Source organism: Geotrypetes seraphini, chromosome 18 (assembly GCF_902459505.1).
Source record: "Geotrypetes seraphini chromosome 18, aGeoSer1.1, whole genome shotgun sequence".
Taxonomy (NCBI): domain Eukaryota; kingdom Metazoa; phylum Chordata; class Amphibia; order Gymnophiona; family Dermophiidae; genus Geotrypetes; species Geotrypetes seraphini.
This window is the reverse complement of record NC_047101.1, coordinates 10,383,614-10,398,799: the sequence shown is the minus strand read 5'-3', so window position 1 is coordinate 10,398,799 and position 15,186 is coordinate 10,383,614. Positions and strand designations below refer to the sequence as shown.

Genomic DNA, 15,186 nt, shown 5'->3' with positions numbered 1-15,186 from the left:
TAAATAGGTTATTGGAATTAAGTGATGGTCCGACCATGGGACTGGTAAGAAAGAACCTATTGAAAAATTTTCTGTAGAGACAGCTGATGTAATGGCCATATCAATAGTATGACCTGCTTGATGTGTAGGTTGAGAAATAAGTGTACAAAAATCCATTTGCTTAAGGAGAGTAGAAATATCTTTAGTATAATTATTGTTTAGGTCATCAAAAATGTATATTAAAGTCCCCCAGAATCAAGGAATTATTAGAAGATGAACCAAAATCAAATAGCAAAGATTGTAATATGTGAAGATTATCGATGTTTATAGGCGGGGGTAAATAGATTAGTAGAATATCTAATTTAGGTTTAGTTCTTAAGGAGAATTGTAGGGACTCAATAGAAGAGTTAGTAGAGACTTGGACTTTATGAAGTATTAGTGAGTCACGTAGAAAAACTGCCAAACCACCACCACGTTTGTAGGAGCGATGGTTAAAAAAGAATGAAAAGCCCGAAGGACAGGCATATGAAAGATAAGCCTCTTCTCCATCCATGAGCCATGTTTCCAAAATACATAAAACATCAAAAGAGTGATGAGTAATAAGATCTTTGATTAAATGATATTTAGTTTTAAAAGACCGAACGTTAATTAAACCAAATTTAAGGGAAGCTTTAGTAGATTTAAAACAGATGGGGACCTTGGACGGAGATGAATGATGATCAATTAGCGGAATATTGACACAATCACTAATAGGAGAAGGAATTAATTTGTGGAATGGCTTAGGTGGCCGATGACCACAAATAGTTGGGATATTTGTGGTGTGTTGCTCCATGGAACAAGAAATATTAAGGTCATGGACTAAAACTGAAGACGTTTCTAACCAGGCGTTGTGAAATATTACTAAAGAAGATTTTAAACAAGGAATGGCCAAAAAAGTACTGGGGTTAAAATAGAGACAAACCACAAGAAAAGGTAACAGTCTCTTAAAGAATTTACTCACCGAAAAACGTATACTATAGAATTTCCTTGATAAGTACCCCTTGTCATTGTTCGATATTAGTCGCGCACAAAGGAGCGCAATAAGGAGCAGAACCTGCTCCTTAAGCACGCTCCTTTGGCGCGCACCAAAGGCGCGCGCCTTTGCGGCTTGCGCCGCAAAGAGCCTGTTTAAATAATTCATGTACCGGGCAATTGGGGGTGGAGTCCACAGCGTGCCGCCACTGCGTGGCGGCAGAGAGGTCACAAAGAAGTCAGCTGGAACAAATTAAAAGCAAGGTAAGGATAAAAAACAACAATACTGAAACTGAAACATAAAAATTATAAAATAACAGCTTTAAAAAAAACAATTCAGTAGAAACTAAAGTGCTAAAAGTGCTTCGGGTGCATGACCTTGCATTTTTTGGCATTGAAACTTAGTTGCCAAGTCTTTGACCAATGCTCCAGCAGGAGTAGGTCCTGCGTCATACTGTCGGGCATTGAGCTTTTGTCGGGCACTGTGCTTTCAAAAGCTCAATGCCCGACAGTATGACGCAGGACCTACTCCTGCTGGAGCATTGGTCAAAGACTTGGCAACTAAGTTTTAATGCCAAAAAATGCAAGGTCATGCACCTTGGCGGCAAAAATCCATGCAGGACTTACACCCTAAATGGTGAGATCCTAGCAAGGACTGTAGCAAAACGTGACTTGGGGGTGATCATTAGCGAAGACATGAAGACTGCCAATCAAGTGGAGAAAGCTTCATCCTGGGCTAGACAAATCATGGGCTGTATCCGTAGAAGTTTCGTCAGCCGTAAGCCTGAGGTCATAATGTCGTTGTACAGATCCATGGTGAGACCCCATCTGGAATACTGTGTACAATTCTTGAGGCCGCATCATCAAAAAGACGTGCGGAGAGTTGAGTCGGTTCAGCGAATGGCCACCAGGATGGTCTCAGGACTCAAGGATCTCCCGTATGAGGAACGACTGGGTAAGCTGCAGCTGTACTCACTCGAGGAACGCAGAGAGAGGGGAGACATGATCGAGACGTTCACATATGTCACAGGCCATATCGAGGTGGAAGAGGATCTCTTTTTCCTTAAAGGACCCACGGCAACAAAAGGGCATCCTTTGAAAATCAGAGGTGGGAAATTTCATGGCGACACCAGAAAATATTTCTTCACCGAAAGGGTGGTTGATCGCTGGAATAATCTTCCACAACAGGTAATTGAGGCCAGCAGCGTGCCAGATTTTAAGAAAAGATGGGATTGGAATGTGGGATCTCTTCATGGAGGTAGTTAGGGGGTGGGCCATTAGTGTGGGCAGACTAGATGGGCCATGGCCCTTTTCTGCCGTCATGTTCTATGTGTCTATGTTTCTAAGGTTTAGTTTAGTTTAGAGTCTGGTGACCACAACACTATTTCAGATCAAGGAAAGTGATAGCAAAAAGTTTTCGTTCCCTCTGGTTACTGCTGGCAGCCTACATGGTTAGGTTTCACTTTTATTTCATTGCTCAAGTCCTCTTTCCTTTTCCATAAGCCACTTACACTTCTGTCGTCTTATGACTTTTCTGACGGAGGGTGGATAATAACAACCGTCGTTGCGCTTTGATGAGGGGGCTCTAGGCACCGAGATGCTAAAGGAAATCTGGGCTCGAGACAAAGGTCTGTTTGCCGTCAGATTCAGCCTATGACTTTTGAAATGACTTTTTGTGGTTTGAGTGAAGCTGGAAAGATCCTGACCGCAGCGAGCGTTTCAGTGTGGAGGCCAGTGCACTTCCTGCTTGCTAGCGATTCGTGTGAAGTGACCTAGATTCCTCCCTCTTGTCGATGTTTCAGAACTGTTAAGCATAAGAGAGCCGGTACTTCCCAGCGTTTTTGTACAGCACCTAAAAACCAAACTTTCAGGTTTAGCAGAAGATGCTGTTCTATCGGCAAAGGACTTTTGGGTCTCACCAAGCGGCTTTCCCTTTGTGCAGAATGATAGTTTTACAGGGGCTTTCAAAGCTTTGAGATGGAATTATCGGAGGTATGTTTGCAAATTAATCTGGTTTACATATTCCATGACCGGCTTACTACCTGACAACAGAAAGGCAAGGGAGACGTCTTTTCGACCAAATAAACAAATCTTTATTAAAGTAAGGTTGGTCCCAACAAGGATCCCAGTTTCGGCATCTAGAAACATAGAAGATGACGGCAGATAAGGGCCATAGCCCATCAGGTCTGCCCACTCTACTGACCCTCCCCCAAGTCTACTATTCTAGGGATCCCACTCCTGGTGACAGGTTCCCTTGGCTTAACCCTCTAAGGGATCCCACATGGGCATCCCATTTGCTCTTAAATTCTTGCACGCTGTTTGCCTCGATCACCTGCACCGGGAGCTCGTTCCAAGGATCAACCACTCTCTCGGTGAAGAAATATTTCCTGGTGTCGCCATGAAATTTCCCGCCCCTGAGTTTGAGCGGATGCCCTCTTGTGGCTGAGGGTCCTTTGAGAAAGAGAATCTCTTCTTCCATCTCGATACGGCCGGTAATCTAGTGGACACCGAGTTGAAAACACACTTGTAGACGTCTCCCTTGCTTTTCTGTTGCCTGGTTATAGGCATGGTGCTCTTCTCTTTGTTTGGCCTACTACCTGGCCAGCCTGAGTAGGCCGGCTCTTACCATCGGAAGCTAAGCAGGGTAAGACCTAGCTAGCACCTGGATGGGAGAAGGGTTGGAATACCAGGTGCTCTAGGCTGAAGGGCCCTAAGTTGGGCAGCAGTGACATAGTGGAGCCACACACTGCACCGGAGAAGGCAATGGCAAACCACTCCTGTACTCTGCCGTGAAACGTCCCAGGGTGGGTTCCTCACTGTGCACATTGCTATGACAGGAATGAACCTTGCTCACAAGACCCCTTTGCAGTTGGCATGTCTAAAAGTTTTGCAAAATCTATACGATTACAACCCAAGCACAGTACCGGGTAAAGCTTTGGATTCATGCCCAGAAATAGCTAAGAAGAAAAAAAATAAATAAATAAATTTAAATTGAATCAGGTTGGGCAGACTGGATGGACCATTCGGGTCTTTATCTGCCGTCATCTACTATGTTACATGAACAAGCTCGCTGGATAAGATCAGAAGCTTTACCTTTTTGCCCCACTCACTCCAAACGAAGGAACACTTAAGTTAGATACAACATTAATAAATAAATGTTGTTCAGTTCATTCTTTCTTCAAGGCTATCTATTAAAAACAAAACGAAGATCAGGAAAATGGCTTTTTCTAGGATAAGCAGCATGAAATCTGCTTTTGGGATCTTGCTGGGGACTTGTGACTTGGACTGGTCTGTCCCAGTATGACAACACTTACGTTCACAGTCTCTCAAAGTGACTGCTAGTGTGAGGTGCTAAATCCCCCCCCCATCCCTTCTGGAGCTAATGGGATATAACGCACACAGACAACAGTTAACCCTTTCAGGACCATAAGGATCGTAGGCCAATTTTTGTGGTTTTGATGACATTTTTATGGTAAAAAGGGCTTGCAGATGCCAAAAAATTGATTTTTTTTGTGAAATATCATTATTTTTATTTAAAAAAATCACACTTCTGGCTTATGGACAGTGTGGCAAGTGAATCTTCTCGTCAATCTAGCAACGACGCTAATGAATGAATGTCGGAACCAGTTTGTTTACATAAAGGCAGTATCCTATGGAATCCGTACATATCAAATTTAGAACTGTAGACTATCCCAATCAAAATTGATAGGATTTTAAAGTTATGGGGCAAATATGTCCCTTGGTCCTGAAAGGGTTAAGATAAGCGACTGCAATTGAGAAAATCCATTAGTGGATTTGGCTACGGAGGCTTCGGTTCTACATGTGAGACAAACTAGATTCCACCACTTGCCATTGGCTCTATGGCCGAGATGTTATACTATTATTAATAATCTAATTTATAGGGAGATAAATTGAAGTATCCTGTGATGATGATTAATATATACTATTATTATCACAGCTCTGATTGAATAATAATGACGTTGATTCATAAAATAAATTAAAGTGAAGTGCTCAGACCTTATAACCTTAAATATAGTGAAGTCACTAAATTGAGGTTGGGATTATTGGAAGAAAAGTTCGATAAAGTTATTTTCTCGTTTTCTACACATGATTTAAGGCCCACAGTCACTATTGAGGATTAACGACAAACAACTTTCCACCCGATTCAGATAAGTACATAATTACCAGTATCTGTTCAACAAGGTGTCGGGTCAAAAGCGCGCCGGGACAAAGGCGCGCCCAGACAATTGAGCGCCGTGCGCACCGCCGTGCCGCTCTAAATGACAGTTTTTAGGGTCTCCGGGTTTTTTTGGAGGGGAACCCCCCCACTTTACCTAATAGACATCGCGCCGCGTTGTGGGGGCGGTGTGGGGGGTTGTAACCCCCCACATTTTACTGAAAACCTGTTTTTAGGGAAAAAGTTCAGTTTACAGTAAAATGTGGAGGGTTACAACCCCCCATAACGCCGGCGCGATGTCTATTAAGTAAACTGGGGAGGTTCCCCCTAAAAAACCCCCGTCGGAGACCCTAAAAACTGTAATTTAGAGCGGTGCGGCGGCGCGCGCTGCGCTCAATTGTCAGCGCGCACTTTTGTCTTTCGCGCCGTTGTCTATGAACCGTTCAACAAGGGTGGTCAGGGGACAGGTGAAGGTGATGATGGTCCCCTTGTTAACCTCAATTTAGTGACTTCCCTATATTTAAGGTTATAAGGTCTGAGCACTTCACTTTAATTTATTTTATGAATCAACTTAATTATTATTCAATCAGAGCTGTGATAATAATAGTATATACTATTATTAATCACATGTTTCCCATGTTGTTATGATCTGGTTTTTCCATTGTAGAAGTATTGCTCTTCTTCATCTGCTATGTATAACTCCCGCAGCCTGGTACATTTGTTTTGCTCATTTATTCTATGTAAAACTTTTCTTCTAATAAATAAACCTTGACTTAAAAAAAAAAAAAAGATAAGTGACTGCACAAGTTGTTGTTACATATTTAGCTGAAAAAGATTTACTTTTTGAAAAGATATTAGCTTTTGTACGCAGTATGCTGTGATTGGATGGTGAGACCTTTTGTATGGGGTTTGTCCCCCATCTGGTCTTCGGGTCTCTTGAGCATATATTTTTCTTTACATTGCTTCGAATATTTATTGCATATGGCTGAATTCGCAATTTAACGCGCTGGGGTTTGTTCTTTTGTTAACGCAAGAGGGCTAACACATAGGTGATGGTTTCTTGGCAAAGTGTTAGTGAGATGGTTTGCCTTTGCCTCCCCCCCCCAGTCATCTTTACCCCCTGACTAAGGCCAGGGACTCGTTTACTGACTGAAAATGGATGGACGCTGCCGAGGCCAGAGGCTGGCGAGCTGACAGAAATCCCACTGCAGGATCCGAATTCTAGTTATGGGCACCATAGGCAAGGGACGGTACATAGTCAAAAGCGCGCGCCGACAAAGGTGCGCCGAGACAAACTGAGCGCAAGGTGGAAGCCTGCGCCGAAGAAAAACAGTGTTTTAAGGGGCTCTGACGGGGGTGTGGGGAGGGAACCCCCCCCTTTACTGAATACAGATCGCGCTGGCATTGTGTGGCGTTATGGGGGGTTTGGGGGGTTGTAACCCCCCTCATTATACTGGAAACTTAATTTTCCCTGTTTTTTAGGGAAAAAGTGAAATTTTCAGTATAATGTGGGGGGTTACAACCCCCCAACCCCCCCACAATGCCGGCGTGATCTGTATTCAGTAAAGTGTGTGTGGGTTTCCTAAAGAGAACACTCCCCCCCTCCCCCTTTAACGAAGAATAAGGCCTGAAATTTTCTAGCAGCTCTGGAACTGCTGTGACTCCCCCCCCCCCCAATATTTCCCCCTTACTTTCTATTGAAGTCAACAGGAGGTATGCCAACTCCCTCTCCCCAATGACACCAATGGTCTTCTTCGAAGATGGCAGGAGATATGCTTACTCCCTCCTGCCTTGGGCCAATGCCTGGTCGACCAACCTCTCGACGCACTGACCCCCCCCCTTACCTTTTTTCATTGAAAAATTTGGCAAGAGGGATGTCCACTTCCTCCTGCCTCGGCCTACCTTTTCAAAATGCTGGGCCTTTCCCTTCCCATTGCATCCTGGGATGCACTGGGGGGGCCTAAGGTTCTGATTGGATCAGCCACCTAAGGCCCCTCCCCTTTTTACTGGCAATGCTCTGCACAACTAGCATCGCATGTATATAATTTGCATGCTATTGTGCCGAACATCGCTAGTAAAAGAAAAATCGCTCCTACCACGGTATTTTCTACCGTGGTGTCGGAGCTTTGTGTGTCCTGCCCTAAGTTTGTTGCAAATCCAACAAACGCAGGTTCTTCAAAAAGCATGCAAGGATACTCTTCTTCTTTGTCTGGACTTGGCTAATTGAATAATACAATGGATGCCTAAATGCCATCCCAGAAGAGGTGATGAAGATAAAAATGATAACTACTACTACTATTCATTCAATCGTGTCCGACCCTTGGATACGGTGTAGGCCAGTCCTCGCCATGCTTCCCTGTTTTCCATGGCTTCTTTCAATTGCTTGATGTTCATTGACGTATCATTCTTGGTGGTATCCAGCCAATGGGCCTTTGTTCTCCCCTGCTTCCTTTTAAACTAAACCTTAGGCTTATATACCGCATCTTCTCTATAACAGTAGAGCTCGGCACAGTTTACAAGAAATTAGAAAGAGAACAGAAACAATATGGAATTGGAATTGGAATAGTATGGAGAGGAGCGGATTTTACAACTTTGAAAATAGCCAAGTTTTCAGATGTTTTCGAAATGGTTGGAAAGAACCCAGATCGCGCAGATGAATAGGACAATCATTCCACAGCTCAGTAATTTTGAAAAGTAGAGACTTCCCTAATTTGCCAATGTAGGGTAATGCCTTTCAGCGTAGGAAAGGACAATTTACATTTTTGAGTAGATCTGGTAATGTCGGATCTTACAGAATTCTAAGACAGGGGAATTAAAGGAGGAAGGGGGAGCGGACCGTCTCGGGTACCGTCTTAGTGGGGCGCATTTAAAATAAACCCTGGAAATTATGGGAAGCCAATGAAGTTTTCGTAGGAGCGGAGAGACGTGATCAAATTTACTTTTTGCTAAGATCAGCCTAGCCGCAGTATTCTGGATCAGTTGAAGTCTTTTTTGAAAGTTTTTCTTGGTCAATAGACCGAATTACAATAATCCAGCCTCGAAAGAATGATTGATTGAACAAGGACAGCAAAATGTTGTTGCTGGAAACAGGATCTCACTTTTCTCAACATATGGAGACTAAAAATACCTTTTTTTTACCAGAGAATTAAGATGGTTGTTGAATGAAAGTGTTGAATCTGTAATGACACCCACTGACCACTCCGAGTAACACCTCCTTTTCTAGTGAATTCGCCCTCATCACATGTCCACAGTAGGGATAAAGAGAAAGGATCCATGTAGGAGAGAGGAACAGAACAGAAATGGCAGATATGAGCAAAGGGTTGAGAGATCCGATGGGATAAATGGAGAAGAAAGGAGTTGGTTTTGGGCTACGTCTGTAGATTTTAGAAAGGGGATGAATCTATGTGGTGCTTTGGTCTTTATTATAGTAACATAGTAAATGACAGCAAATAATGAGCTTTCAACCAGCACTTGGTCAAATCTAAAAGCCACATTTTTGTGATAATAAAATGCTCTTGATGTGTGTTTCATAGTACCAACCTAGTCAACCTAGTGAAAATCCTGCCCCAATTAAATTCAGACTTGGATATCTTGTTTGTTTGTTTTTTTATATATATATAATTTATAAATACATGATGCTTATCATAATAACATTAAAATGATTTCACCAGTAAAGATGACAATTTTCTTGGGAAGGAGAACAGATTGGTCAGTCCATGGCATAGATAAAGTGCTACTTTGTAGACTGAAACTAATTGCTTTATTCGGGCTGGAGAAAGATGTTAATTCATGGCCGTAGAACTGACGTGCAATGACATTATTATTATTTTTTTTTTCCCCATTGTTTCTTGGGTTACCAGTTGGGGAGAACCATTGGGCAATTGGTGCACCATGGTTTTCCATTTAGCCTGGCTAACCGTGGTGGTTCGTTCCAGAAATGCTGGGGCTGCGCTGTTTTCTGACTGCATCCTAACCTAAGCCAGGAGACTTCATCTTACTATCAATTTTTGGTTGTACAGATTTAAAATATTTTTCTCCAAAGAAGTGCTACATATTGCTGTTAAGTCATCATAGACACACAGGACATTGTTCTATAAGTGGCACCGGGGTTGGAGATGCCCAATTGAGTTCTGCACGGAACTCAAAATTGGTTTAATGAGCTTAATTGGCACGACGATTGACCACGCCATTAAAAACTTATTAAAAAAAATTTTTAAAACACAATTAATTCCGAGTTCTGTGCAGGACTCGGAGCAGTGCCTACTGACAGCTAAGTCAAGATGCCTACCCATGCCCACTCATGCCTATTTGCAAAGTAGGTGTGGTACGACCAGTGGCTCAGTGAGGGTAGGAGGCTCCTTGGGCAGTGGCAGCCCCCTGCGCCCTCATTCTCTTTGCCCCCTCCGCGCCACACTCGTGCCCTCCCTTCCCCCCTGCACTTCATTAAATCTTTGCCAGCACAAGCAGATTGTCTGGGTTGCTGCTCGCACCAGCGTTGGCTTTCCCTCTGTCACTTCCTGCCTCCGCGACCCGGAAGTGATTTTAGAGGGGAGCCAGACCAGTGCAAGCAGCAGGGCGGAGAGGTTGCTCGCACTAGCGAAGATTTAAAGAACTACGGGGGTGGGGGAGAAGGGAGGGCACAAGCATGGCGTGGGGGTACGGAGAGGTGCCGGCGCCCCACTAAGACGGTATCGGGACAGTCCGCTCCCCCTTACTGGGTATGACTTAGGTGTTGATAGGTGCTGGTAAACCAGGCAGTTGAGTTAGGAGCCGCTAGGCCGCAATTCTATAAATGACACCTAATAGTTGACAGCCATATTTAATGGTCCCTAGGAGTCGGGCGCTGCTGGATGCTATTTAAAGACTCAGGCCCGCAGTAATTGAGTTTGATGTGGACCATACAGAGCCTAAATTTTGTTGTGTGCAAATCCATAAGCAGTCTAAGTTAATTCCAAAGAAAGCTTCTGGATTTGTACTAGGTCTGATTAGGGCAGTGGTCTCAAACTCGCAGCCCGGGAGCTACATGCGGTCCGCCAGGTACTATTTTGAGGCCCTCGGTATATTTATCATAATCACAAAAGTAAAGTAAAACATTTTCTTGATCATATGTCTCTTTAGCTATAAATTATAATATTATTATTAAGACTTAGCCAAAAGGAAAGATTTATAAACTATAGAATTTTACCTCATGTAAAATAGTCATTTCCTTAATAAGACATTAGCTATTTTTTTCTGAGGCCTCCAAGTACCTACAAATCCAAAATGTGGCCCTGCAAAGGGTTGAGTTGGAGACCACTGGCTTAACTGTAACCATGACATCCTGTTTGTCTTTGGGAAGCAGAGCTGAGAATGTGATGTCATAATGCCTCATTCCACCAATAAGAGCCAATCTCATCAGTGATGTCACAATGGCTTGATTGTCCTGTTCTCCCCTCTGCCCTCCAAACCAGCCAGCAGATTAACTGTTCCCCTTAACTTAGTGGTCTCAAACTCACGGCCCGCCAGGTACTATTTTGAGGCCCTCGGTATGTTTATCATAATCACAAAAGTAAAATAAAACAGTTTCTTGACCGTATGTCTCTGTAGCTATAAATTACAATATTATTATTAAGACTTAGCCAAAACTATAAAGAGTTTTACCTCATGCAAAATTGTCATTTCTTTAATAAGACATTAACTATTTTTTCTGAGACCCTCCAAGACCTACAAATCCAAAATGTGGCCCTGCAAAGGGTTTGAGTTTGAGACCACTGGATTAGGGTTACCAGACATCCCCGGACATGTCCAGGGGTCCAGATGGCTTTTCAAAACCTGGCGCTTTGTCCGGGTTTTGAAACGTTTCTAGCAACGAGCGACGTCGTGACGGCATCTGCACATGGGGGGATGCAACGCGGCAACATCGCACGCCTGCCCGCGACAGTCATAGCGTCACACCAGCACATGTGCAGGTGCCGTTCCGACGAGCAAACAGGTTGAGGGGGCGGGGCTGGGGGGTAGAATAGGGCGTGGTTGAGCAGAATGGGGCGTGGCCAGGCGGAACAGGGCGGGCCCGGGGGGCGGGCCCATGAGTCCGGATTTTCGTTCCCAAAAATCTGGTAACCCTAGGTCTGATACTACCTAACACTGATTTGCTGTTTCCCAGCACCGGTGTAGGAAGAAGGTGCCTTGTATAACTGCTAAAGTTTTCTTGATATCCTTAAATATTGGAGGCCGTATCTTTAAAATCGACATTTACAACCGTTTCTTGTGAAGGCTGTAGGAATTGCCTCTGTACTCACATAATTGTCTCTTGCAGACCAGCCAGGGTAGAGCTGCATGTGTAACTGCCGTTCCTTTCTGGCCAACTCGTAATACTTTGCTTGCTCTTCTCGTGATAGTGCGTGCCACTAAAAATAAGAAACAACGTTCCTTACTCTAATAGGGCGAATCGCAAATTATTTCTTTTTTTATAATTCTTTATTCATTTCCACAAATTACATTAAGTGTTAATATTTTCATTCACAGTAACAATAAATACATCACTTATAAACAATCATTGGTATATTACATAGATTCTTATCCCTATCCCTCTCCCATCCCCCCCAACCATATACTCCATTATTGTATGATATATGTAATAATAAAATACCCCCCTCCCTACCTCATAAACTGATAAACATAAGGGAAATAATTTTACTTAATCCTGACAATATTTTGTTAATGGTTTCCACACATCCTGAAATTTCTTAAAATATCCCTTTTGTAATGCAATAAATCTTTCCATTTTATAGATATGGCATAAAGAATTCCACCAAAAGTTATAATTTAATCTCCTCCAGTCTTTCCAATTATATGTGATTTGTTGAATGGCAACCCCTGTCATTATCTATATAATAAAACCGTAGGCGGCGCATGCGCAGTCTTATCGGCGTGCTTCCATGATCCGTATGTCCGTGGCCGCCAAGACTGCAGCATGCCCCGCTCTTACTACGGCCCCACTGCCCTACACTCTCCAGAAGGACTGGACTGTACGAGTCCCCAGCAGAAGCGTGTCGGCTCGAGCCACTTCTCATCTCTGCCTTGATTACACATAACAATAAAAAATGCCCCAGACGTTAACACCAGCCAGAGAGCAAGAGGAGCGCCTGCGATCCACTGTCACGTGAGCCCTGCATTTGACACATAGGAAGTGTGCATGCGCGGCTTACGATTCTTTGAAAGACGCGGCGGTGGCTAATCTCACGATCCCCGCCTGCGTTGGACTTCCGACGCAGGCGGGGATCATGAGAGGAGCCACCGCCGCATCTTTCAACTAAAAAAAAACAAAAAAACCAAGGCGGATGTCGGCCCGATGGCTGGAGTTCACCGCTGAGTCCGGTGAGGAGTGCTTCCCTCAACAGGAACCGTCGGGTCTAATTCAAATACTCCCAGCAGGTCGGGAGGGGGCGGAGCAGGCTCGCACGCCTGGCGCGGACCGGACAGGAACTAGACTCCCTGCAGGAGCCATCCTGTTGGCTGGAGATCACCGGACTGGACAGGGGGAGCAGGTAAGGGGGTGCTGCAGTACAGGAGGAGCGGGGAAGAGGTGATTCTGGACAGGGGGGGAGGTAACAGGAAGGGAGGCCTACTGCTGGATAGGGGAAGCAGGGAAGAGGTACTGCTAGACCGGGAGGGGGGGGATAAAAGGAAGGGAGAAGGGCTCCTGCAAAGGAGAATAGCTACTGCTGGATATGGGGAGCTGGAAATGGGGTGATGCTGAACAGGGGGAGATAAAAGGAGAAGGGCTACTGCTATATAGGGGGAGCAGGGAATGGGTGGGAGTGCTGCTGGACAGGGAGGAGGTAAAAGTAAGGGAGAAGGGCTGCTAGCACCCATTAATGTAACGGGCTAAACAACTAGTTAGTAATAATTTATTGTTATTCGCAGAAATCTGACTTTTTGCTCTCATTTCCATACCAAATATCACAGTATCATAGGATAATGCCACTGGGTTCTCTAATAAATTATTAATTTGGTCCCAAATTGATTTCCAAAAATTCATAATAAATGGGCAATGAAACAATAAATGATCTAAAGTTCCTGCTTCCAGATGGCAATGCCAACATCTATTAGACAAAGAACTATCTAATTTTTGCAACCTAACAGGGGTCCACAACGCTCTATGTAACAGAAAAAACCAAGTTTGTCTCATAGATGCAGACACCGTACATTTCATCCTCCAAGACCAAATTCGTGGCCATTGAGATGCAGTAATTTCATGCTTAATCTCAATGCTCCAAATATCTCTTAAACCAGTTTTTAATTTCTTCTTAGTAAATCCATTTAATAATTTATACCACTGGGCGGCCTGGTGACCCAAGAAGTCTGTCTGAAAACAAAGAAACTCCATACTATAATGATTATTAAGGTTTTTTCAATCAGGGAACCCCGCCTGAATGGCATGCTTCAGTTGCAAATTATTTCTTTAGTTCTTTCCTTATAAAGTTGTTTGTTTGAAATTGTATCATGTCTCCCCATTTTTTTTTTTGTGGGCTTAGAAAGGAATTTTGTATGAATGATTAAGTACGGTTAATATTTAAGAAAGATCCTTTTTTTCTTTGTATCATTTGATATTGTAATTGTTAAATTTATAAAAAAAAAAACATAAAACCAACAACAACCCCCCCCCAGACAGTCACTTAACACGACACTAGTAGAAAAAGATGGGGGGGGGGTAAGGTAACTTTGATCCAAGTGGCCTCCGTACCATCATAACCGCCTCTGAAAACAGTATTCAACTTTGCCCCCTCCCATGTCCGGAATCTTGCCCCCAGCCAACTTTGATAAATCTCAGGTCCCCACCTTCTTACTCCAAGGCAAGGCAAGTGTGTCGAGAGCAGAAGCAATGCCCAACTGTTGCTGCCCTGCTGGCTGTGACATTCAAGATGGCATCCACTGAATTGAGGCTCCCCTGTACTCTGGAATCTGCTCTGTGCTGAAATAATGCATACTGATGGCAAATGATGAACACTGGTCCCTTTTCAATGCATGCCAGAGCAGATATCATGATGAGCGCACAAATAAGATGGGCGCAAATGGCTTAAGGGGAGATAAAATAGAGGTCTGTACAATACTGAGTGGTATGGAGTAGGTAGAGGTGAATTTGCTTGCTTGCTCTTTCCAAAAATATAAGGACTAAGGGGCTTGCAATGAAGCTCTAAGTAGTATTTAAAATACTTCTTCATTCAGTGTATAATTAAACTCTGGAGCTTCTGAACAGAGAATGTGGTAAAAGAGTTAGCTTAGCAGGGTTTCAAAAAGGTTGGGACAAGTTCCTAGAGAGAAATCCATAGTCCATTATAACAATGGACTTGGGAAAATCCACTGCTCTCATTCCTAGGACAAGCAGCATAAAATCTGTTTTTACTCTTTTGGGAGCTTGCCAAGCACTTGTGGCCTGGATTGGTCAGGTTCCTGTTTAGGAGAGGAAGGTTGTAATTGGCTTGGGGAGGGGGGGGGGGGCGGGGAGAAGAGTGGGAGACAGAAATGATAGAGCCACTTATGCAGGTCCTGACTGAATATCAACAGTGTAAGCAGCCAGCAGCAGTAACGTTGGACCCGGATATTCAAAGCCAGGACAGGGTCCAATATTGAATATTCAGGTCTTAACTTAGTGATTAAAACCATGTTGACTGCCGCCGGCTGACGACTGAGCAGAAGGTATCTTCAAGTGTGTAGTTTTAACAGTAGAAAGGGTTCCATAGGCAGTTTTAAAGAGCCAATTTCATGGAAGTAAATGGCTTCTGGAAACATCCTTTAATAACGTGTGTATGCGTGCGAGTGTGCATATATCTAGGGTAGGAAACAGAGGGTAGGGGTGAAGGGCCACTACTCGGACTGGATGGGGGTCACGAGTGGTGTTCCGCAGGGCTCAGTGCTCGGGCCGCTGCTATTTAATATATTCATAAATGATCTAGAAACAGGCACGAAGTGTGAGATAATAAAATTTGCGGACGATACAAAACTATTTAGTGGAGCTGGGACTAAAGAGGAATGCGAAG

At 43.8% G+C, this 15,186-nt stretch overlaps 1 protein-coding gene across 7 annotated transcripts in view; it reads right to left on the bottom strand.

Annotated features, from left to right (window-relative positions):
• TCF7 (transcription factor 7) overlaps positions 1-15,186 on the bottom strand; it is a 145,505-nt gene that overhangs the window by 28,728 nt on the left and 101,591 nt on the right. For all 7 annotated transcript variants that reach the window (XM_033927314.1, XM_033927315.1, XM_033927316.1 and 4 more), the window contains exon 9: positions 11,446-11,553. In XM_033927314.1, coding sequence (XP_033783205.1) covers positions 11,446-11,553 — 108 coding nt within the window. The remainder of the gene's footprint in view (positions 1-11,445; positions 11,554-15,186) is intronic.